Source organism: Euprymna scolopes, chromosome 32 (genome assembly GCF_053919585.1).
Source record: "Euprymna scolopes isolate OS-2025 chromosome 32, ASM5391958v1, whole genome shotgun sequence".
NCBI classification, from domain to species: domain Eukaryota; kingdom Metazoa; phylum Mollusca; class Cephalopoda; order Sepiida; family Sepiolidae; genus Euprymna; species Euprymna scolopes.
In genome coordinates this window covers 69,059,567-69,086,506 of record NC_136513.1, presented here as the reverse complement: position 1 = coordinate 69,086,506, position 26,940 = coordinate 69,059,567, and the positions used below count along the sequence as shown (strand labels likewise).

The 26,940-nt window shown below is 32.5% G+C and overlaps 1 protein-coding gene across 10 annotated transcripts in view; it reads right to left on the bottom strand.

The window, feature by feature from the left end:
• LOC145256414 (uncharacterized) overlaps positions 1–26,940 on the bottom strand; it is a 98,943-nt gene that overhangs the window by 51,811 nt on the left and 20,192 nt on the right. For 3 of the 10 annotated variants that reach the window (XM_080115284.1, XM_080115285.1, XM_080115282.1), the window contains exons 4-10: positions 23,647–23,760; positions 22,178–22,291; positions 18,708–18,809; positions 17,991–18,092; positions 3,401–3,514; positions 2,767–2,880; positions 1,602–1,715 (exon numbers count right to left, since the gene is read on the bottom strand). In XM_080115284.1, coding sequence (XP_079971410.1) covers positions 1,602–1,715; positions 2,767–2,880; positions 3,401–3,514; positions 17,991–18,092; positions 18,708–18,809; positions 22,178–22,291; positions 23,647–23,760 — 774 coding nt within the window. Of the gene's footprint in view, positions 1–1,601; positions 1,716–2,766; positions 2,881–3,400; positions 3,515–5,221; positions 5,343–17,990; positions 18,093–18,707; positions 18,810–22,177; positions 22,292–23,646; positions 23,761–26,940 lie in introns of those variants that run through there. The other 7 variants (XM_080115283.1, XM_080115287.1, XM_080115286.1 and 4 more) reach the window with 7 other exon arrangements.

Sequence of the window (26,940 nt, the reverse complement as noted above, 5' to 3'; positions counted from 1 at the left end):
TGAAACCATTTTATGTTAAACTTTACTTTAAGATGATTAGTACAACAAAGTAAATATGTTTTAAGGCATTTAAGCTAACATGTGTAGTATTAAAGATTGCCCCAATTATCTCCCCTTTATTATAACTTTTTAATTATGAAATGTATTGAACACTGTCTGGGTGAAGGTGATGAATGCTTTTTTTAAATCTTCAAAATAAGTGATAATCCGAGGGAGTTAGTTTAAGAGAATATGATGGATTGGGCAAGATTTCCCAATCAAATTCTTTTGGGAGATTTTTGGTCAGTAGTGCTGTATGAGGACGAGCATTATCATAATGGAAGATGACTCTCTTTCTGTTTTTCAAGTCAACATCGGTGAAAATATTGCACAAAAAATATGAACACTGCTATAATAATCTAAAAGAAATAGTCATGCTGATATATTTAAGTAATAACAACATGTATAAGATTTAAGTAATAACATGTATAAAATTTAAGTAATAACATGTATAAAATTTAAGTAATAACAACATGTATAAAATTTTAGTAATAACATGTATAAAATTTTAGTAATAACAACATGTATAAAATTTAAGTAATAACGTGTATAAAATTTAAGTAATAACAACATGTATAAAATTTAAGTAATAACATGTATAAAATTTAAGTAATAACGTATAAAATTTAAGTAATAACAACATGTATAAAATTTTAGTAATAACATGTATAAAATTTTAGTAATAACAACATGTATAAAATTTAAGTAATAACATGTATAAAATTTAAGTAATAACAACATGTATAAAATTTAAGTAATAACATGTATAAAATTTTAGTAATAACAACATGTATAAAATTTAAGTAATAACATGTATAAAATTTAAGAAATAACAACATGTATAAAATTTAAGTAATAACAACATGTATAAAATTTAAGAAATAACAACATGTATAAAATTTAAGTAATAACATGTATAAAATTTAAGTAATAACATGTATAAAATTTAAGTAATAACATGTATAAAATTTAAGTAATAACATGTATAAAATTTAAGTAATAACATGTATAAAATTTAAGTAATAACAACATGTATAAAATTTAAGTAATAACAACATGTATAAAATTTTAGTAATAACAACATGTATAAAATTTAAGTAATAACAACATGTATAAAATTTAAGTAATAACAACATGTATAAAATTTAAGTAATAACAACATGTATAAAATTTTAGTAATAACAACATGTATAAAATTTAAGTAATAACAACATGTATAAAATTTTAGTAATAACAACATGTATAAAATAAATTACAATCGTTTAAAATGCCTTTTCTACAAACTAGCAAAAGCTTTTACACCAATGTGATATATAGATGTTTGCTTGATGTCATATTTTAACTGTACTGCAAAAATACATTAATAAAACTATAATTTCATTTCTACACTTAATCCTTTTTTCTTTTTAGTTTTCTGATTTATATACTTAAAAAATATATATATAAATATAAACTGTTTGTTCAAAATTTGTGTCAAATCCAAAGTGTTGGCACCCTAGCCATCTACCTAGGTCTTTTAATAATGATGATCACATGACTATGATTATAACCAAAAAAATTACCTTTCATTTCATCACTGTTTTCATATGTGTCTTTCTCACTGTTGGGTTGATTATCTTCTGTTGAGATTTCCTCAATTGGAGGTGGAGTTGCCATTGCTAAAGACATTTTATTTTCTGTAACATATAACATTTTACTGTCAATCAATTGACATAAAATTTTAAAGTATAAACAATTTTATAAAAAATCCTTGTTTGAAAATCAAGCCATATTTTGTATATGTTGCATGTTATCTAAGTTGTTCAGTGCAATTCCTGCATTCTGTTCATTGGTTTAAAAGACATTTTTTATCCTAATAGTGACATGTAACTTTCGATTCTCTTTTTCTTGCGCTCTATCCTTCCCTCTCTCTCTACTTGTTCTTCTTTAAGCTGTACTCTAAGATAATTTTAAAAAACAATGTGAACATACAATTTTAAGACACTAATTAACCTGTGATATTAAAGACAGCCATAATTATCTCCCTTTTGTTATAACTATACTGAAGGAGAAACAAATAAGAGGTGGCAAATTGCTTGCAAGGTAAATATTAGCAAAGCTATGATTAAAAAACAGCACACGTGTCATGGGTCAAAACGAGGTTGAATCAAACGTGAAGTTCTTAGTTTAGAGAAAGAAAGAGAAAAAGATAAGGGAAAAGGAAAGAGAAATACACAGAAAGAAAAAGCTCTTGTTTGCAGTGTACCAGGAATAGATTCCAGTTACAAAAGTTTTTGTTGACAAATTATATATACTTCAAGTTAATATATGAGAAAGAGAGAGAGAGATGCCTGCTTAGTGCCATATTGTAACTGTATTATAGAAATACCTTTAAGTTTATATAGTATCTCTTTCTTTCTCTATACTCAATAACTTTTCTTCTTTGTTTTCTGATTTAGAGTGTAACGGAGTGATATTTTGGCTGTGGGATTTCAATCCCACTGGTTAGAACGAACAAGAGTTCGTACCTACAAAATAAGGGAGAGACAACTCACTACAGACTCATTCCTCGTGAAGACTCGCAAACATACTCTCGACACTACAACCCACAAGCACATAGTCGATACGACAAATTCAACTCAACGACTCGCAAAGAGGCACCATGAACAACTACAACATTATTACAAGAGTCTTCCTAGTTCTCCTAACGTGTAACACAGGACCGTGATTATAACCAAAACAAATTACCTTGTGTACCATCATTTTTTTCACATGTGTTTTTCTCAATGGCAGGTTGAATATCTTCTGTTGGGATTCCTTCATGTGGATGTGTAGTTGGCACTGATACAAACATACTGCTTCCTATAACATGTGAATATTCAATTTTATTCTGATAATAGTTTAATAATTATAATGTAAACACATGTAATTGTTTAATTGATAGCCAAAATAGATTGAATTTGACATGAATAAAGAGTTCTTTTTGAATATTCTAAAATGCTCATTTAAAATTAATTCATTTTTCACAAATGCACTAATTTGACCTCAGGTGACCCCCAAACTTCTGAATATTCTAGTATATATTTTACTATAATATGCCTGGAGCCATACTGAATGTGAATGTGTAAGATTAGACGGTTATCTTATGTACTTTATGTAGGAAATAGAAAAAGAGAGGGTGAAAGCGATAAAAATGCAACACTTCTTTATACAATAGACAATTAAAAAAAGATATACAGCATTAGTTAATCGATGGAATTAAATTAAAAATAATTTATGAATATAACTTTTCATTTGTTGCACACCCAAACTGTTAACACTCTACGAAACTGCCTAGTTATTCTAACAAAAATCACAGAATGTTATCACCAGACAAAATTACCTTGTGACTCATGCTTGCTTTCACATGTATTCTTCTCACTGACAGGCTGAATATTTTCAGTTGGAATTCCCTCAATTGGATGTGGAGTTGTAACTGCTACAGACATTTTGTTTCCTAGAACAGACGAAATTTATGAGTGTACACAATTTTATTTAGAAAATACAAACATATTTTACATAATAAAATGTTGAATGTTATCTGAATTATTCAACATAACATACCACTCAATAAGTCCTGGGCCTAACTAATTTCAGCAAAATTCAACTTCATTCACTGACATAGTTTTCTTCTAAGGTGACACATTTTTCTAACAATTTGAAACCTTTTTGTAGAACGATTTACCTTTGACCTCAAAATACGCCCCGGGTTTTTATATGAATTCTTCATTTGAGCTAAATCTCTTTCCCTGTAGCATTCTTTTGAAATCTACAAGCAGCCAGTAATCATTGGGGGCCAGATCTAGGGAATAAGGTTGATGCGGAAGCATTTTGAAAGTTCAATGCATGTAATTTTTCTTATTGTTGTGATTAGTGGTGGGACGATTCTTAAATTTTTTCTGATTCCGATTATTATTTATATCTGTATGAAAGTTAGCATACCACCTCTTAATGCTTGTTTCTGATAGAGCAGGGTCCGAATTACATTTATTAAGACATTGCCTTACTTGAACAGTATTTTTTTCATCAGAAACCAATTATTTATGAAAACATGAAATTTAGATTTTTTCATTGATTTTTAAATTTGCAACAATAACTTCGCTTATATAACTGTAATTTGTAAATTAATAATCTGATTGGACTTAAAGTTTGACCTGTGTCATTTGAAGGTTAATACTTTATAAAAATCATATAGATTTGTTTTATTATTGGTGTCATCTATGTGTCAAACTCACAACTTTTTGAGTGATGTGTTAAATTACCTCTTTTTATAAATTGTTGTAAATTTGTTAAATTTTTCCTTTTTATAAACATCTGACCGGAACACAAACCTAAAATATTATTTTACATCCTTTCATCTAAATGAGATATATTTATGAAAGTGCTCTTGTGGTTAATGTAATTCCAGAATATATTAAATTATGGGGGTTTATCTTCAAAATCATAGGAGATTTTGACATATATTCCTTTTTATGGAAGTACAAAACACACAAACATCCAACAATCAGAATAACATATACGTATTTACTCTGGGTAATGTAGTTGTGAAGGTCAATATCCAAACTCACACTAAGTTTGTGAAGTTAATTTTAAAGGAAATAATCATGAGTGTAGATCCCACAAATTTACTGTAACTTCTTCATAAAAATGAAATATGTGTATTCTTTTGTACTTTTTAATATAGTTTCAGAAAATATATGAAATCCCTATATATATAATCAATACAATTCAACAAACACATTAACATTATACCACGTCAGACATTATCTACTCCTTCTTTCTTATTGCCTGTGCAATGAAGCACCCTCAACTATGAGTCTTTTAAAGTTTTCATATTTAAGTTTAGACATTGAAATAACTCCTTAGTAATTCTCAGGATTGTATTTTCTGTAAATTACATAGAAAACATGACAAAAAAGAAAATGTAAAATTATAAAATCGTTTAATCTAGAAATTTCATCTGAATTCAAACTTGCACCAAATCAGAGAAAAAAATATGCACTAGCCGAGATTCGAACTTACAAACTCTGTCTCTGCATGTGTAACTCTAAAATCAATGTGACAAGTTCAGAAATTTCATTTCATATAAATCAAACAGTTTTTGTTGTCTTCTTTTTTTTATCCTTTTGATGTCCAAATTTTATCACCAAATTATGATTACAACCTTGTGTTTCATCAGTGCTTTCATATGTATTCTTCTCATTGATAGAATGAATAGCTTCAGTTGGGGTTTCTTCAATTGGATGCAAAGTTGTCACTGTTACAGACATTTTGATTCCTAGAACAAATGAGTTTTTATTTTAAATTTGCATGAATAAAATTTCTAATTCTCGTGCACAAATTTTTTGGAAAGTCCAGACATATTTTGCATAATGTATTGCATGTTGGCAGAATTCTTCAAGATACAATTCTATATTATTATATTCACTTTGAGCAACATGAAACATTGTTGTTTAATACTCTTGGTAACATGGTTTTAGGATGAGAAACACTCGCTTGGCTTTAAACACTATCAATAATTTCCCCCACTCTTTATATGTGCCTAAACCTAAACGTAGATTCCATGAAAAAAAGCTTCTTTCTAAGAACTGCACACTTGCGGAACTCTCTTCCATTTACCTGCTTTCCAACTGACTATAATATGGCCGTCTTCAAGTCCAATGTAAACAAATTCTTGATGAGCCGTTCCCCTTTAGTAGTCCAATTTACCAAATTTACACTTCTAATGATTACTATGATATTGTCCTTTTGACCAATTTAAACTTTTTAACGTTTATCCTCAACATCTAGGCCTTGATAAGTGGTGATCCCTTTGTAATATATATATATATATATATATATATATATATATATATATATATATATATACTAGCTGTACCCGGCCACGCGTTGCTGTGGCTCAGTTTGTTAAAATGGAACACATTCCTCAAGAAAAACTGCATTTTGTTCGTTTATTTACTTTTATTATTTTTTGCAATTTTTTTAATCAATAAAAGTGATTTTTTTCCCCAAAAAAGATTAATTTTTTACCATAAATTGTTAGGTGAAAGTTTTTTTTTCAGGAAAACTTGCACTTTTTTTTTTAAAGAAATTTGGCAGTAAACGTTTCCCTTGGAAAACGGAATTTTTATTATAAAAAGAACAGATGAATGCTTTACATGAACACTGTAAATAGTTATGTGAATGTAGAGAAAAGTTTGATTCTTTTTTTCATGAGAATGTACAAATTATTTGTTTTTTTAACAGATGTTCAGAAAATAAACAGAAAAATATTTCCATCATTAATTATGCAGAAAAATAAATAAAATATTGATTTAGTGTTTCAACATTATGCTTATAAATTATGATAAAACTTGCTGAGTATGCGCTGTTTTACGGTTGTTGTAAAAATGGAACGGAAACTTAAATTTCACTTCGTTTTAATCTTTCTTAATTTTTTAATTGTGCCCCCCCCAAACGAATATAATTAAAACAGTAACATTCAACAATTGTACTTTATGTATATGAAACACAAAATATTAAAAAAAAAAAAAAAAAAAAAAAAAAAAAAAAGTTAATAACGAAAGGGAAATAATTCTATTTCTAAACGAAAACGTCAGTTTGGTATATCTTTTTGTTATTTTTTACATAAGTCCAGCTTACCATTCACATTGGAAATGTTGATATTATCGGTTGTCGGATATGTTTACAACAAATAAACACTCCAATCTAGTAGATGTATCAGAATTTTTGTAGGAATTTTTAACACCCCTATCACGAAACTGCGAATAAAATATAAAAAACTCGTAATTTCTCTTTTAAAAGTGGGTTGTTTATTTTCTTTATGGATTATACTTCCAAAATAAACTATTAAAGTTGTTTTAAAAGTAATACAAATATTTTTTTATTGTTTAAAAAACAGTAATGAATTTTACGAACTCAATATTTTTCAATTTTTAAACTTTAAAAATCTATCAAAAGTTTTCTATTGATTCTATTTTTACGATATTTTCAGGATCAATGTGAAATTTTATGCTCTTTCCAATAAACCGAATATAATATTTTAGACAAACGTTTTTTTTTTAATTCACGCCCCCCCCCCATTTTCAAGTGTCTATTAAAAAGTAAATAATTAATTTACACACCAAAGTTTTATGTATCACAAATTGAAGAGAAAAGGTCAATAAATAATATATTCAAATTTAAAACAAAAAAAGTAGTGTTTTTTTAGAAATTTACCTGTAAAGTTCGAAGTTTAAAACCTTTTTTTTTCTAAATCACGTTGTTTGTTTTTTCTTTTGTTTGTTTTTTTAATGAAACCTTGGTCCTTGCTCCTTTAATTGAAAAAAATTTAGGGCTTGAATTACATTTTTCGAGTAGTTATAAGCTTGGAAAGACAGGGGGGCGAATAATTCACGCCTCCACTTTTGAAATGTCTATTAAAAAGTAAATAATTAATTTACTTACCAAAGTGTTATATATCAGAAATTGAAGAGAAAAGGTCAATAAATAATATATTCAAATTTAAAACAAAAAAAGTAGTGTTTTTAGAAATTTACTTGTAAAGTCCGAAGTTTAAAACCTTTTTTTAAAAAAAAAACACGTTGTTTTTTTTTTTGTTTTTTTTTTAAATGAAACCTTGATCCTTGCTCCTTTAATTGAAAAAAAGATTAGGGCTTGAGTTACATTTTTCGAGGAGTTATAAGCTTGGAAAGACGGGGTGGAATTATTCACTATTTTTCACGAAATTTCTGACACACCTACCAATCTACCCATGTTAGAACGGCTTTCGGAATAGACATCCCTAACCTTGTCAGCATACCTAAAAAGCTATAAAAGTTGTTGTGTCGAATGTGAACGATGAGTTGGATGTAATGTAAAAATGTACCGAATTTAAAAGGGAACGAAATTCAAATTTCCGTTCCATTTTTACAACAACCGTAAAGCAGAGCATTCTATGCAAATTTTACATAACTTACTGTATTAATGCTATTTTTTTTAAGCAAAAAAAAAAAAAATAAATAAATATTTAGGTTTGGCTATAAATTCCTAAACTCATTTCACCCTAAATAATTTAGGTGACTGAAATAGGAATCTAATTGAATCTTTAATTTCCTGATAGTATGTGAGAAATTTATTTTTCTTTGAGTTATATCGAATTCATTAATACGGACTTTAGGGGCTTTTTTCGGAATGTTCCTGTAAAAATTATTTTTTACTGTTACAAATTACGATGCTTTATTTATATAAAAAAAAGCAAAAATAAATTCTTGCGTTTTTTATTTACTACTGAAAACCATAACTTTAGTAAAGGTATTTTTTGTTTAAACAAAATAAAACATTTTCACTAAAAGTAAAAATAATTAGTTCATTATATTCTGCGATCATTATTTGATAAATACTGAAATTTTCATTAAAATTGGTTAATTTCCTGATTTTTAGTGAATTTTTAAGTAAAGGGAAGGGTCAAAATGTTTATACACTTTGAGCGTCAGCATTCATTGTCTGTCCCCACCATTTTTTGATGAATATTTGATAGCAAAGCGACTACGTGTGGTTAATTTAAATCAAATTTCAATCACATGGTTACATTATCAATAATCATGTGATTAAACCCATTGAAAATTTACCGATATTGTAAACACATTATGTTTACATTAAGCCTGTGAGACCAAAATATCCTTTTCTGACATTTAAAAAAAACCGCGAGGTCAGGAGAAAGAAATGTCCAGAAAATCGCTAGATTTTTAACTTTTATCATCTGAAATTTTCAAAAATCGCTAAGTCACCCCCCCCCAAAAAAAACCCTCCATATTTTAACTTCCTACACTAAAAAAATTATAAATATAGTATATTCAATATATAAAATGTTCTGTGTTTTCTCACTATATGTTTCTGGAATTATATTGAAGCGGTTAGCTCCCCAGAAGGCTTACATATTTTATCAGCTAGTTTTACCTGTTTTTTTTCAGAGAGGGTATTTTTTTTTTTTTTTGCAAGAAACAAATCATAAACTCAAACTTTTTATAATAAAAGTTAAATTGAAATATACTGCAAATTAAACATCACAATAATGGCGCAACATATTTTGAAATTAGAAAAATAAATAAAACAAAAAAACTTTGTTTTAGCATGTTAAAAGTATTTAGGTTGGTGGATAATTAAATTCTACTGTATTGGTATAAGTTTTTTTTTATTTTTTGCTGTTGTTTCTTGCTTTTTACAATTTTCGACTAAAATACTTCTAAATTAAGCGGGATTGCTTAGATCGTATTTTAAACTAAACTTCAGAGGTTGGAATACCCCCCCCACCTAAAATGTACTTAGAAAAATCGATTTTATAGCGAGATTTAAGAATGGTTAGCCGAAAAAAAGGTGAAAAACAAAACAAATAATCAATAAATAATTGTTACCAAAGGCAATAAATGCTACTTTTTTTTACTTACATGAATGAGTTTATTTTATGTTTTAAAGTATTTTCAAGCGCTTTTCTTTATTTTTTAATCTAAAATTGCGGGTGTGTGGGTGCGAAATATCTCCAGATTTTCTAGAATTCCCCGCTAGATTGCAAACAAAATCTCCAGATCTAGCAGGAAAACCGCTAAATTGGAAACACTGGTCACGTGACAGGAAGCGATAATAAATAAGTGTCCCTAAATAAAAAAAAACAAATGGCCTATTGGTACAAAGAAAACCACCTATTTATCATAGAAAAATTAAGTATAATGTTATAATTAAAAAGAAATATATAAAAACACACATGGATATAGTAAACATATTATACCAAAACGTGGAAACCATCCGTCCAGTGGTCTTTTAGACTATTAATTGTGAACAAACCAAGAGTTACATTTTTATATATATAGATATATATTTTTTTTACCTAGGCATCACAACTTATCAAGGCCAAGAGGCCACTCGAGGATAAGGGTTACAGAGTGTGGAAATTGGACGATATAGTAACCGTTAGTACTGGAGATTCGGTAAATTTGTAAACTTATATGGAACGGCTCATCAAAAACTTGTTTACGTTAGACTTGAAGACAATCGTATTGTAGTCAGCTGGAAAGCAGAAAAACGGAAGACAATTCTATAGGCATGCACTTCTAAGAAAAAAGCTTTGTTCATGGAATCTACGTTTAGGTTTAGGCACAGATAAAGAGATGGGGAAATTGGTGATAGTGTTTTCTGCTAGACGAGTGTTTCTTGTGAAAGTTTGGTGAGGGGGGACCATAGAATGAAGCTCAGCCGAGCACTTGCCATGAAAATAACGATAAAGCAGAGACAAACTCGCAACATCTCTTCTGTGAGATAGAGGTTGCAGCGAAGAGAAAAGGACATCCCCCACAAGGCTACGAAGTCTATTTTGAACTCTATCAAGGCAGGATAAGTCCTTTCTAGCAGCTCCTGCCCAGATGTGGCAACAGTACTCCATCCTTGGACGTACCTGGCTCTTATATAGATAGAGAATTGCATCAGCAGTGAGATATTTACTGGATCGATAGAAGCATCCCACCATTTTTCCAGCGGCCTTGGCAATGAATTTAATGTATGTGTTCCATTTAAGATCAGGAGTAAAGGTCAAGCCCAGAAGCTTGTCAAAACATGATGCCTCCCCAAGATGAGAGCCATTCATTTCAATTGATGCCAGATGGGGGATCAGAGCATTGATGATGGATGATGTAAAGATAAAAGCTTGGTTTTAGATGCATTAAAAGTAACAAGCCACCTCTTTCCCCATTGTACCACTTGTTCAACATCAGAGGAGAGAGAATCAGAGAGAACTTGATCGTTTACGGTCTTAGATGTGCTACCATAGATGTCTACGAATGATGTAAGGATGTGATTTGGAAGATCATTAATATAGATCAGGAAGAGAGTTGAGCCCAGAATGGACCCCTGAGGGACTCCAGCATTAATACTAAGAGCTTCTGATTTCTGCCCATCAACCACTACTCTTATGAACCTATCAGAGAGAAATGATTTAATAATTGAGAAGACATTTCCAGCTGGAGATCTTGTGAAGTAAACCTTTATGCCATACTCTATCAGAGGTCTTTGATATGTCAAGAGCAATTGCCCTAGAAAGGTAGCTTCCATTGAGAGATTCGCTAATCCTATGAGATATAACTGTAAGAACATCTTCTGTAGATCTAGCAGAACGGAAACCATATTGCGTGTCACTAAGAAGGTTATTTTTGCTAAGATGGTTGATTACTTCTCTATTTAACACAGATTCCAGCAACTTACTCATGATGCACAGGAGACCTATTGGCCTGTACTGTGAGGGAGATGAGCGATCACCTGAATTCTTAAATACGGGGCATACTGATGAGATTTTCCAGGGTGACAGGAAGCAATTCTCTGTTTAAACAGTTTTGTAAGGATGGGCAAAAGTTCTGGTTGAAGTCTTTTGAGTACTATAATTGGAATACCGTCAGGGCCAGTTGCTTTACTGGAATCAAGGGTTTTTATTAGCTTGGCAACATCACGTACATATATTTTTATATCACATAGCATGTTTTCTGATACAGGAGGAAATATTGGAGGTTGTCAGCCTCGGTCGCAAAGGTTAGAATTAGCTGCAAAGTTCTTGACAAAGAGTTTGGCTTTGTCTGATGCTGACAAGATTACCTCAAGTTCATTTATGAGAGTTGGGATAGAGCACACGCTTCTGTTCAGGATTCTGTTTGCTATTTGCCAAAACTGGTGGGAACCAAGCTGCTGCTCAGCTACTTTGGACTTGACAGACTGAGCATATAATTCTCTTGCATTCTTTATTACTTTTTTACAGTGGTTGTTGGCAGTTCTGAAAGCAGCTTTAGTCTCAGTACATCCATTAGCAATGGAAAAAGTGATTTCTATGCACAATGGCAGCAGCATATTCCGGAGAGAACCACAGATGGCTGTTAGGTTTTTGCTGAAACTTTTTCGAGGGTATGAAACGGTCTATACCTACAATTAACCATTCTGTCAGGTCTGATACTATAGAGGACACATCCTTTTTAAACATGGAATGCAGAGGTAGATCTGATATAAATGTATGGAAGCTATCCCAGTCAGCCATAGAGTATTGATATACTGTACGGTGGAGAGGTACATCTGGGGACTTATTACATTTCATTTTTATCTTAACTGATACAACTGAGTGGTCAGAAGATCCAAGTGGAGACAGAACAGAAGCTGAACACAGTTCAGGGCAAGTTGTGAGAAAAAGGTCTAGGAGACTTGCCTACTGGCCGTCAGTATCGTGAACACGGGTGGGTTCGTGAACAATCTGAGTGAGGTCATAAGCAATGGAGAAATCATGACAGAACCTCCTCTCATCATCGGTCTTGTTTGAGTGAGTTAACCATTCCACATTGTGAACATTGAAGTCTCCACAGACATGAATATTAGCTGAAGGATAAGCAGATAGGGCGTGGTCAATTTTCTCAGATATGCTTTTAAAGATAGTAACTCTGCTGTTGTGGGGCGATAGAGAGCAAATATAAATGCAGTAGTTTGAGCAAGTGCAACCCGGAAGCACATATAGGGTAAGTTAGGATCTTCTCTGGAGATGTCCCTACCACATGGAAAGCCATCTTTTATATAGGCACATATTCCATGCCCATGGCGATCTTAGGGGTCAGATTTGGAAGTTAAATTAGAGTATCCTTTAATTATGAACTCATCTAGGGAAATGGTCTGTCCAATGCCAGTTTCACTTAGAAATAATATGTCTGGTTTAGTCACCTGTAATTGGGTTTCAACCTCTGGAAGGTTAGAACGTAGACCCTTGATGTTAGAGAAGGAGACCTAGTAGTGGGGGTTTACGTTAAAAGTTGGAGATCCGGGTTTAATCGTGTATTTTTTATTGAGACTTTTCATGACGGTGTTTTGGGATTTGTGGACTAGGTCGACAGACATGCCTGAAGCAGGACAGAGAGGGTAGTAAGAGAGAAATAGAAATGAAGAAATTCATTTATTTATTTTTGTAGCACATGAAAAGGTAAAGCCGTAACAATTACCCACTAATATGGCATCGAGAGGCCCCACCAGAAGCTACTGCATGGTCCAGAATCCATTCACCAAATGGCAATACAGCAGCCCCAGTACTTTGCACCTGCTGAGAGGACAGCCTCCTTAGTGGTTAATCGAAGGTTTGGGTCCCTGACTATCAGGCAGATAACGTCAGCCCAGATAAAACATTTACCTCCAGCACCCTTACTAGTGACATGGCTACAAGGATGGACATAGAAACAGAAAATTTCCAACATCCCTGGTGGCTGTTCATGCAAAATACTGCCAACCTAGAAAACATCTTTTTTTTCTCCCTTTGTCAGAAAAATCACTCATTAAAAATGAGGAGTGACGGATAAATAAAGAGAAGCGTATTGTCTACTCTCCATTAAAAAAAAAAAAAATTAAGTATTGTACTTGTACATTTGGTGTGTTTAAGAGGGGGTTAGGTGATATATATATATATATATATATATATATATATATATATATATATATATATATATATATACTAGCAGGTCGCCCGGTGTGGCCCGGTCATGAAATATGCATAACTATTATATTTTAATTAATGCAGATTTCTTATTTATTATAAACAAACATACCATAGGTATTAACCGTAATATTGAATTCCTTAAAAGAAATGAAGTAAAAACAAAACAGAAAGAAACTGAGACATGTACATGTGAGTATTATGGTTTTTGTAAAAAAAAAATACTTGAGCTGAGATCGAAATCAAAACCTACAGACTGAGTCAATTAGATCAGCTTGTCACGATCTTTAAAAAGTGTTTTCAAACCTACTTATTCTTAACATAATGAAGCTGTCATCTTCCATGACTGCTCATGCGCAGTCATAAAACAGTTGACAAACAGATAAAAATCTGATGACCCCCCCCCCACACCCTCATATAAATTTTTCAATTTTGACACATAAGCTATTTTTTTTTTCGGATGAAAATCGACTAAAATGTTTTCCACATGTATAAATACAATATATACCAAATTTCAAGTCTGTAGATCAAAAATTCATTGAGTATATCGGTTGAGAAATGTCCTCACACACACGCATTCTCCCTTGTATATATTTATATATACAATATTTATCATGACACTATATATACATATTCCAAGGTCGTACCATTGGTTTCTTTACGCCAAATCAACCATAAGAGGTTGAAAAAAAAGCAGCGTAAGTTCGTCAGTGACAATGAAAAACTGAACCAATGCAAAGTGAACAAACAAGCTAAAAACGTTCAAAGAGCGTTTTAAAAAATATAACTACAAAACCGACACCAACAGATTATGGAAGGAAGAAAGTGTGTCTGTGTGTGTGAGTGTGTGCATATTTATATATGTATATGTATTGATAGTCCTTGAGTCATTTACTATTAGATAAGTTATTAAAAATTACCTTAATTTTTAATTATCTTAAACTTCTCCCTTCACATTTATTCTTTTATATTTAAAAATTTAATAAATTTTAAAATTTAATAATTCTTTTAAAGTTTTATTATTTAATTATTTATTTATTATTTTTACTTAAATTCCCTTAAATTTTATCTTTATCTTTATTTTAATTTTATTCTAAATTAAATTCAAATTAATATATTCATGCTTTTTTCATTATTTGTTGCCGTTAATTGTCGTACGTTTCCTTCAGAGAATTTCCATAACACCCCCCCTCACTAAATATACATATATATACACGCGTGGCCACATATATACACACACACTCCCCCTTTTTCTCTCTCCCTCTCTTACACACACACACACACACACACACACACACACACACTTTCTTCCTTCCATAATCTATTGGCGTCGGTTTTATAGGTCTGTCAGAATTTTTGTAGGAATTTTTGACACCCCTAACATGAAACTGCGAATAAAATATAAAAAACTCGTAATTTCTCTTTTAAAAGTGGGTTGTTTATTTTCTTTATGGATTATACTTCCAAAATAAACTATTAAAGTTGTTTTAAAAGTAATACAAATATTTTTTTATTTTTTAAAAAACAGTAATGAATTTTACGAACTCAATATTTTTCAATTTTTAAACTTTAAAAATCTATCAAAAGTTTTCTATTGATTCTATTTTTACGATATTTTCAGGATCAATGTGAAATTTTATGCTCTTTCCAATAAACCGAATATAATATTTTAGACAAACGTTTTTTTCTTACATTCACGCCCCCCCCATTTTCAAGTGTCTATTAAAAAGTAAATAATTAATTTACACACCAAAGTTTTATATATCACAAATTGAAGAGAAAAGGTCAATAAATAATATATTCAAATTTAAAACAAAAAAGTAGTATTTTTTTAGAAATTTACCTGTAAAGTTCGAAGTTTAAAACCTTTTTTTTTTTAAACCACGTTGTTTGTTTTTTCTTTTGTTTGTTTTTTTAATGAAACCTTGGTCCTTGCTTCTTTAATTGAAAAAAATTTAGGGCTTGAATTACATTTTTCGAGTAGTTATAAGCTTGGAAAGACAGGGGGGCGAATAATTCACGCCTCCACTTTTGAAATGTCTATTAAAAAGTAAATAATTAATTTACTCACCAATGTCAGAAATTGAAGAGAAAAGGTCAATAAATAATATATTCAAATTTAAAACAAAAAAAAAAGTAGTGTTTTTTAGAAATTTACTCGTAAAGTCCGAAGTTTAAAACCTTTTTAAAAACAATCACGTTGTTTGTTTTTTTTTTTTTGTTTTTTGTTTTTTGTTTAAATGAAACCTTGATCCTTGCTCCTTTAATTGAAAAAAAATTAGGGCTTGAGTTACATTTTTCGAGGAGTTATAAGCTTGGAAAGACGAGGTGGAATTATTCACTATTTTTCACGAAATTTCTGACACACCTATCGGTTTTATATATTTTGTTAATTTTAAATTCTGATACTCTAAGTCTTAAACGCTCTTTGAACGTTTTTAGCTTGTTTGTTCATTTTGCATTGTTTCAGTTTTTCATTGTCGCTGACGAACTTTCACTGTTTTTACCAACCTCTTATGGTTGATTTGGCGTAACGAAACCAATGGTATGACCTTGAAATATGCATATATAGTGTCGTAATAAATATTGTATCTTCAGCTCTCACATCCACGATCGAGCACTTTATTGGATATTTTCATCGCCTCCTGACACGCTATATATATATATATATATATATATATATATATATACACGAGGGGTGTGCAATAAGTAATGCCTCTGACCCACTTCCAATTGTCTGATCTAGCTGAAATTTTGCATATGCAATGATTTATATCTCTACGGGTTGTGTGGCAAATTACAGCTCTGAACTAATTGTGGTTTCTGTTTTACAGGTGTTTGAACCGAGTCAGGTGTGAAATGGAGCCTGTTGAATGTCAAGCAGTGATCCAGTTTTTGTATTTGAAAGGACGCACACCACAGTAGATTTTTGATGAAATGAAAGAAACTCATGGTGATAATGCCCCATCATATGACCTCGTAAAAAGCTGGCATCGTGAATTCAAACATGGCCGGAAGTCTGTGGAAACAGCTCCCAGACCTGGTCGCCCCCCCCCCTTCTGCCATTGACGAGGCATCTGTCCGTCAAGTTAAGGCTGCCATTTTGGAAGATCGGCGCATTACTATTTGCCAAATAGCCCAAAATGTCAAGCTTAGTACAGGGTCTGTGGAAACTATCATTCATCACCATTTGCATATGCATAAGGTGTCTGCCAGATGCATTCCCACGTTGCTCACACCATTCCAGAAGCGAGAACGCGTCGAGTGCTTGAGGATGAATTAGGAGATGTACCAAGAAGATGAGTCAAAGTTTTTCAAAAGACTGATTACACAGGATGAAACCTGGGTGCGTCACTATGATCCAGAGACCAAAGTCCAGTCAATGCAGTGGAAGCACTTGGACTCACCACCTCCAAAGAAGGCAAGGGTGCAGCCCTCCGCTGGCAAGGTCATGCTCACAGTCTTCTGGGACCAGGACAGAGTAGTGATGACAGATTTCCTGACAAAGGGTACCACAATTACAGGAGCCTATTATGCTTCACTTTTGAGGAAATTAAGGGAAGCTATCAAAATCAAGAGGTGGGGCAAGATCAGCAAAGGTACCCTCTTCCTGCAGGACAACGCTCCGATCCACAACTCGCATGTCACCGGATCAGAAGCAAGGGCGTGTGGTTATGAAATCCTCTCCCATCCTACCTACTCTTCTGACCTTGCACCCTCTGACTTTCACCTCTTCCCAGCCATGAAGTTGTTTTTGAAAAGAAAGCGTTTTCCAGATGATGCAGCCTCGATTTCTGAAGTCACGTCATGGTTGGAGGACCAACCTGGGGTGTTCTACAAAAACGGTCTCCAGAGCTGCATCAAATGATGGGAGAAATGCATAACTCTGGGTGGTTCCTATGTAGAGAAAGACTAATAACTGTGTCAAGTATCGTTGCTCTGCTGCTATGGGGAATGGGTCAGGGGCATTACTTATTGCACGTCCCTTATACACTTATACACACAATATATACATATATATATATATATATATATGAGAGAGAGAGAGAGAGAGAGAGAGAGAGAAAGAGAGAGGAAGTTTAAAAATTCAAGTGATTGGATAATTATATTTTAAACAATAGGAAAGGGAAATTTATTCCCAACTCACATTTAGGTAAAAATGCACTTACGTATAAATAACTGATTTCCTTCAAAAAGTATCGCGAACAAAAACAAATAAATAATATATATATATATATATATAAGTGACTGTGTGTGTGTGTGAGAGAGAGAGAGAGAGAGAGGGGGTTTATCTCCAAAACACAAAACACTATAAGCAGTTTTTAACAAATTTCATTTTTATAGATATCTTTCCCTAATACAATCCAAACAATACTTTTGTACATCATTTATTCCAAACGAAATATACAAATATTCAAATACTCAAATTAAAGTATGAGTATCAGTCTAAAAGAATTACCTTGCATTGCATCAGCGCTTTCATTGATAGGTTGATTTTTTTTTTCTGTTGAGATTTCCTCAGTTGGATGTGCACTTGTCATGGCAACAGATATTTTGCTTCCTATAACAGATGAGTTTTAAATTTGCATATTTGAAATTTATAAGCATATATAATTTTCTTTTGAAAATCCTGACATATTTAGCATAATATATTGAAAGTTTATCCAAATTACTTGTACTTGTTGTGGTGCCACCCTGGATTGCATCTCATATAAAAGCTGACCAGGCGCTGCAGGCCGTGCTGTTTCTGTTATAAGCATAAGCCATACGTGCTTCCATTGGCCTGTAGAGGCGGGGGGGGGTCAAGGATCACAAAAAAAACTGTGTGTGCTTTTTGTTTGATGGCAGAAATGTCTGGCTTACATAGTGCCAGATGAATCCATCCCAGCATTACAATCTTCAAAGGAAGAAAAATAAAAAAAATAAAAATCATAGATATAGGGATGTTAACTACCCTAGAAAATTAATCCTTTCTTTTTTGTTGTTTTCTTATTTAGATTCTTAAAAAAATAATATATGAATATAAATTGGTTGTTTTCTTATTTAGATTCTTAAAAAAATAATATATGAATATAAATTGTTTGTTTAGAATAACCACACGGAAACTATTGTCACTTGTAGCAACTGCATAGTTCTCCAAATGAGCATAATTGAACTGTGAGCATAACCAAATTACCTTGTGTTCCATCAGCACTTTCATATGTAATCGTCTCACTAACAGGGTGAATAGGTTCAGTTGAGATTCCCTCAATTGAATGTGGAGTTGACATTTTGATTCCTAGAACAAATAAAATTTATTAAAGCAATTTTATTAAGAAAATCCCAAATCCAAATACTTGCCTTGTAACGGCTATCATTCTGGTCAAATTGAGCCAGCTTATTCTTGAGTAAAAACTGCATCCTGAACCATTGCAGTCCAGTTTTGACAATCTTGAACCAGGTTGCAGGAAATGGATAACCAATCCCAATTCTAATGTCAAATACCAACTACTTGTAGGCCCGATAGTACCACCAGGTTGTCCTTAATCATTGTTGTCCAAGTCTTCAATTGGCCACTGACTCGTTTGTGCCAACCAGGCAAAGAGAAGGAAGAGAGAACTTTTCAAATGAGCTCTCCCTCTGGTTAATGAGCTGCATGTCCAAACACCCAAAGACATTGTTGAAGAAGGATGAATGGTAGGAGGCGTAAGTCAAGTCTTCAGCAGAGGGTAGAAATCTGAACACAATCGCCATGGTGGCAGCACAAAATGCTGTGAAGACAGTTGTCAAAGACTTCCAGTTTATGTAAATCCACTATTCTCATAGGTCACATCTTACACCCATAAAGAATGATAGTTCTCACCATTGCCTGATAGATGTGTCCCTTAATGTCCAAGCATATTTCCTGTCAGGACTACAGAGACCAGTTGAAATGGAAGAATGCTGCTACTATTCACCATCCAATATCAGTTGCTGCTTGCCCAGTCAGTGATAGTGGAGTCAGGATAGACAAAGGAATGAATTCCATTTAGTGTGAGTAGCTGCCAGGTCAATCAGCAAGAACATGACCCTTGTTGTGAAAGTATTACTGTGCATCCCTAATCTACAAGTGACAGTCTACACTTGGTTGAGCACAGCTTGCACCTTCTTGCCAGTTGATCCAAGCAGAACAATATCATCTGTGTTTCACCCAACTGTAACTCCTTCATAACCTTAAAGGGCTTCATTAGGGATATAACCGATCACATAGTTTAAAAGAGTGAGGGAAAAGGCACAGCCCTGTCAAACACCTGACCTCACCTCAAATCTGATTTTTCACTAGGCCAGTATGTGGACCCTAATAGACCGATAGTAGCTTTCAACAATCCTATAAAGTTTTGCTGGCATAACATCTGCCTGCATAATTCGCCAGAGTGAGCCTCAGTCAATGAAGTCAAATGCAGCTACAGTCAACAACTGTGGGTTGCTGAAATGGCCAATATTTTATATGTTGCATGTAATCTGATTTCTTTAACATACAATTCCAATATTATTATATCAACTTTCATCAAAATATATCTATCTGATACCTTTGGTAATGTGATCTCAGAATATATATGTTATGTTTATCTATACTGTAGCAGAATTAGCAATAACCGAAATGAGGGGAAATAGAGAGCTTACCTCGAATACGTTTGTTATGTTTCGGCCTGAGCGGGAGAGAGAGTTCTAAGATGGCATCCATGGGTTTTTATTAGCATTTACTCCATGCAATTATCGTAGAATCTGTCTGCTCTCGCGCGATTATGCAAATACATCATTCCCGGCCACTGAAAAGCAGTCAAGCGACGTCCTGCAGATGGTGTGTAGGTGGTTCTGGCGATTGGATTGTGCTTTGTGACAAACCACGTGTCTGCGAGAAGCAAGTTTTTTTTCTTTTTGATTTTTTTCTGCTTCTTTTTTCTCTACAGTTATTACAGACAAGAAAACCCTCTCTTCTAGAGGTGGGCGATACTGACTATTTCTTATCTGTGTTTCTGATTTTTTTTTTTTTGTTTTGTTTTGCCTACTACATTTTGCTTCATCTTATAAGATATATTGCTTTTGCTTCATCTTATATTATATATTGCTTTTGCTTAATCTTATACCATATATTGCTTTTGCTTAATCTTATACCATATATTGCTTTTGCTTCATCTTATACCATATATTGCTTTTGCTTCATCTTATACCATATATTGCTTTTGCTTCATCTTATACCATATATTGCTTTTGCTTCATCTTATACCATATATTGCTTTTGCTTCATCTTATACCATATATTGCTTTTGCTTCATCTTATACCATATATTGCTTTTGCTTCATCTTATACCATATATTGCTTTTGCTTAATCTTATACCATATATTGCTTTTACTTCATCTTATACCATATATTGCTTCTGCTTAATCTTATACCATATATTGCTTTTGCTTAATCTTATATTATATACTGCTTTTGCTTCATCTTATACCATATATTGCTTTTGCTTTATCTTATACCATATATTGCTTTTGCTTAATCTTATACCATATATTGCTTTTGCTTCATCTTATACCATATATTGCTTTTGTTTCATCTTATACCATATATTGCTTTTGCTTCATCTTATACCATATATTGCTTTTGCTTCATCTTATACCATATATTGCTTTTGCTTCATCTTATACCATATATTGCTTTTGCTTCATCTTATACCATATATTGCTTTTGCTTAATCTTATACCATATATTGCTTTTGCTTCATCTTATACCATATATTGCTTTTGCTTCATCTTATACCATATATTGCTTTTGCTTCATCTTATACCATATATTGCTTTTGCTTTATCCTATACCATATATTGCTTTTGCTTCATCTTATACCATATATTGCTTTTGCTTCATCTTATACCATATATTGCTTTTGCTTAATCTTATACCATATATTGCTTTTGCTTCATCTTATACCATATATTGCTTTTGCTTCATCTTATACCATATATTGCTTTTGCTTCATCTTATACCATATATTGCTTTTGCTTCATCTTATACCATATATTGCTTTTGCTTTATCTTATACCATATATTGCTTTTGCTTCATCTTATACCATATATTGCTTTTGCTTCATCTTATACCATATATTGCTTTTGCTTAATCTTATACCATATATTGCTTTTGCTTAATCTTATACCATATATTGCTTTTGCTTAATCTTATACCATATATTGCTTTTGCTTCATCTTATACCATATATTGCTTTTGCTTCATCTTATACCATATATTGCTTTTGCTTAATCTTATACCATATATTGCTTTTGCTTAATCTTATATTACATACTGCTTTTGCTTCATCTTATACCATATATTGCTTTTGCTTCATCTTATACCATATATTGCTTTTGCTTCATCTTATACCATATATTGCTTTTGCTTCATCTTATACCATATATTGCTTTTGCTTCATCTTATACCATATATGTATAAAAGTTTATCTTCAAAACATGCAGGAGTTTTTGACATATTGCATATCTATGGATGTCTGTCACTTAAGCAATCCATAAAATACTTTTGTACCTCATTTGATCCAAATGAAATATACATATTCAAATACTCGGATTAAGGTACAAGTATCACCAGATTATGTGTATAATTCTAAAAAAAAATTACCTTGAGTTTCATCCCTGCCTTCAAACGTATTCGTCTCACTGATAGGTTGAATATTTTCCGATGGGATTTCCTCAGTTGAATGTGAAGTTGTCACTACAACAGACATTTTGTTTCCTATAACAGATGAGTTTTAATGCAAGCTAAGTAGACACAATTTTAATTGGAAAATATCAAATTCAGACAAATATTTTGCATCAAAATATGTTGCTTATGATCCGAATTCTTCAACATACAATAACATCATCAACATTCATTTTAGATGTGCCGATTCATCTTATCAGAGGCATTGTCTACCCAGTATTTTCGTTGCTAAATGCTCCAACTGAATGGATGCATCTTTAAAATATCAGTATTTCAATAAATAGACACCCAAGTTAAATATGCTAGTGAAAAATAAAATAGCTGAAAATTTTTAGAAAATACTTACTTGTGATGCTAAAAATTAGCATTCACCAAAATTTTGGAAGAACAATCAAGTACTTTTATTTTCAATCATAGCCGTACACTCAGTAGAAGCGATATCATTTTTTCCCCAATTTCAAAAGAGGTTTCCAGGGAAATAATTATGTATATATGAAATCCCATGTAAATGTAGGAAACTATACAAAGGTGAGACATATCATCCACTAAAAGTAAAGTTAGAGGAACATCAAAAAGCCATAATATGTGGAAAGATTGCAAAATCGGGTATGGCTGACAATATTTGGAAGGAAAAGGGAAACCATCTACTATTATGGGACAAAGTAAAAATTATAGACAGAGAAGAATGGTAGAGAGTAAGACAATTCAAAGAAACATCACATATGTGAGGCAACAATCTAAGAAGACCTAGTATAGAATTTAACATAATATGGGAACTATTTCAAATAAATAATAAATAATATATAATATATACAGTAATAAATAATAATATATAATATATACAGTAATAAATAAACAATAACAACAATAATATATATATATATATATATATATATATATATATATATATATACAATAATATATATATAATAATATATAGTAATAGTAATTAGTAATAAATATTGATATTTACAACTAGAAATAAAATAGGTTTAAGGCTTCTAGAATTAATACTAGAATTGCCTGCATGGCGCAGTACTTGGAAAAATCAATTTTAAATGATATTCTCCTGAAATTCAATTCTCAGTGTGAGCGACTGAAAAATACAACTGTGAATACAATGGCTGATGGAACAAGAGCATGCTACCCCTGTGAAGTAAATAAAGGGTTCTGTTCGAAATTCCAAAGTTTGACAGAAACATTTGCGAGTTCAACAAGATACACCTGAAAAACCTCAGAGGTTACATCAACCAAAACGTTGTGAAAATAAAACTCAAGATTAGAAAAGTAATCCAATGAATCCAAATAATACAAATTCTTTCTAATCCTTGCAATCATATCCTCCAAATGAATATAACGAAACTGTGATTATAACAGAAGAAAATTACCTTGTGTTCCATCGCCACTTTCATACGTGATCTTCTCACTGGCAGGTTGAATAGGGTCTGGTGAGATTCCATCAAATGGATGTGAAGTTGTCACTTCTAAAGACATTTTGCTTCCTATAAGAAATGAAATTTATAAGTATACACAATTTTATTTTAAAAATCCTGGCATTTTTGTTTTTTACTGTTATTCACCTCAAGCAAGGCATAGTACCACTTGGATGTAAGGGGCTACTATTTGGGACCAGATATACAGGAACACTATATAGGAAGTTGAGCAGCGAGATGTCTGTTCACATTACACTTCTGCAACTTCTGCATATCAGGGCAATCATGGAAGCAAGGAAACAGGAGAAAATTTCAAAATCTAACAGTTCAAGGGAAATAACCTATTAGAGGTGAAGGCTTTCTAGTATCTAGGGATCTCTACACTGTAGAGGTGGAATTTTGCTGCTTGTCAGGTGAGGGTATTTATATTGAGGTGAGGGTATTTATATTGAGGTGAGGGTATTTATATTGAGGGGATACAAGTCCTTTGAGTTCGTCAGAGCACATTCCATTAAAATTCTTATAAAACAAACCCAAAGATGCAACATTTCAATAATAGGACAGGGGTTGGAATTTGGTTGCTAGTGCAGGTTAGAGATTCTTTTTTAGACTTTGTCTAAGAAGGAGAGACTAGCGGTAGATGTACCAGCCCAGATGTGGTAACAATACTCCATACATAATTGAATGGTGACTTTGTAGAGATATAGAATGCTTTCTGGTGTGAGTGATTTTCTAGCACAGTAGAGAGAGAGAGAGAGAGAGAGAGAGAGAGAGAGAGAGAGAGAGAGCCCACCTTCTTCACAGCAACCATGACCAATATCCTCAATGTATTTGTTCCAATTCATGTTGCCTGTGAATGTTAAGCCAAGGAGTTTGAATAAAAAGCTTTCAGATAGCATATTATTAGTCATGCCAATCAGTGATTGAGAAAGTTTCTTGCAATTGTTAAAGAAAAGAAGCTTAGTTTTTATGTAGTAGATTGGCACCCTGCAATGGGAGAAGGGTGAGTATGTAGCTAGTTTAAATTCAGTTTGCATAACTGGTAACAAATAGATTGGATATAAAATAAATCAGTTTTATGTTCTTTGCTCTTTGTGTGAGTCGATTTATATGTAAATTAGCTTAACTCTCGCTTGATCTCGCAGGAAGATCTCTTCTCTGTTACGGGGCTCCCCATCAAGAATGGTTGTGAGAATATCACCAACGTTCGACACTGATGCATCTGTAGCAGGTGGTGATCATAAAATTTAGGTACAGTAATCTCTTGCAAGTTTCATCGGAATGATGAGTGCGAGTGAGCCTGCACTTGTTGATTGTATTGTCTGTGTTGTGCAGATATTTGTTGAGATTTACAGTATGCTGTGGTTGAAGTCAGGTACACAAAGGCTTGCAAAGGAGTCTGCACTGATGTCGATGTGCGTCATTCATGTTGATCGGGTTCCCTATGCGTTGGTTGAATCAACGTCCAGTCATTGAGTTTTTCAATGTGTGTGTCACAGATAACTCGTTTTAAACTTCTTCCATAACATCCAGTCATCAAGTTTTTTTGATGTGCATGGATTTTATGTGCTTAACAACTATCCATTAGGGTCCAGGTTTGTTAAATCGGTTGTCAGAGAAAGTTTGAAAAGGCCTGGAAGGGGTTGTTGATTGGGTTTTGGTGAGAATTTCAATCAATATTTTCTTTGTCACGGCTGCTAGTTGTTAGGCAGTTCCTATTTCCAAGTTCGGGGCCAATATTGCCTTGACTTCGGGAGGCAAACAAAAAGATTTTTTAATAATTGTTGAGTCTCTGGCCAAGGAGCCTGAGAGTTCCTTTAAGTGCCTTAGAAACTCAGTTGGAAGCCTGTCACCCAGGTGTTCATCTTGCATTAGTGCTTGGAATTTTCTCTCCTCTGAAGCAGTGGTTCGTTTTAGCACCTCGGTTTTTAAGTCTTTGTATGTCATTGCTGAAGGTAGGTTAGTTATTATACCCTGAACTGTTTTAGCTAATGGTGCCGGCATGCCACAACACAAAATGCGTACCTGATTATGTGGTGAGACATCGTAAATTTAAAAAAAACACGTCCACTTGTGCAAACCATAATTTTGCATCTTCTGCGAATGGCGGTAGAAATAAAAGACTCATTTTTTTTTTTTTGCAGTGAAAAAAAACAACACACAAAAACAAAATGAACAAAAGAAAATTTTATGACTAAATGAAGAAAAGAAAATTTCATGGACTAGCTGTCCAACAGAAATTTGCACACACAAAAAACTTTTTTTTTCTTTCTCAAAATATAAAATGTCACATTAATAAATAATACTGAAAGAAAAAAATCGCCTTTTTTAGTGTGTGTGTGTGTGTGAGTGTATAAAAAGAAAAGGAAATTTTCAAACATTCTTCCTAGCACAAGAGGACAAAAATTCTTTTGTTCGTCTGTAGTACTTTGTAGTAATTTTTTAATTAAAGGAAAATAATTTTATCAAAACTAAAGCAAAATATTCAATGTATTTTAAATTAAGACTTACAACAACGAATAATCTGTTCGTCTGAAGCAAAAACTTTTTTTTTGTTTGAGCCAGTTGCTCTTTTGTAATTCCAGTAGGATGTTTAAACCTATGTTAGGTCGAATTTGTGTTTTTTTTGTACACGGATAATGTGTTTGTTGAAGAAGGGGTCACCACATTAGCGAGGTCCGTTTGTTGTGGTAGATACGCAGATAGCATGTGTCTTAGCCTTTTAGACGTCAACCGGTTTTATGCTCTTTGCTCTTTGTGTGAGTCGATTTATATGTAATTAGCTTAATTCTAGCTCAATCTCACAGGGAGATCTCTTCTCTGCTAAACATTCAAGAGACATGCTATGGTATATGTGTATACACACCAGAAGACGACACAGCACACATGATTTACATATGCATAAAGATTGTATATAAAAGTTGAGTAATAATTATTGATATGTGTATATATATTCTGTCACATCCACTAGATTATATATGTGCTTGATGTAATGTGTTTAGAGGGCATATATATCATGTTAGCATTTATTTATTTTTTTGCAGACTGTTATCCTCATCTTTATAGTTGTTGTTTCACCACATTTCGACCAACCCATCCTTTGGCCTTCTTTAGGTGATTAACCGCAATGGGATAGGAATGCTGAGTCTCTTAAATATATCCTCAGTAATTACTGCCTTCCATAGTTGTTGTCTCGCCATGTTTTTTGGCCAAGCATTCCTAGCCCATTGTAGTTAATCACCTGAAGAA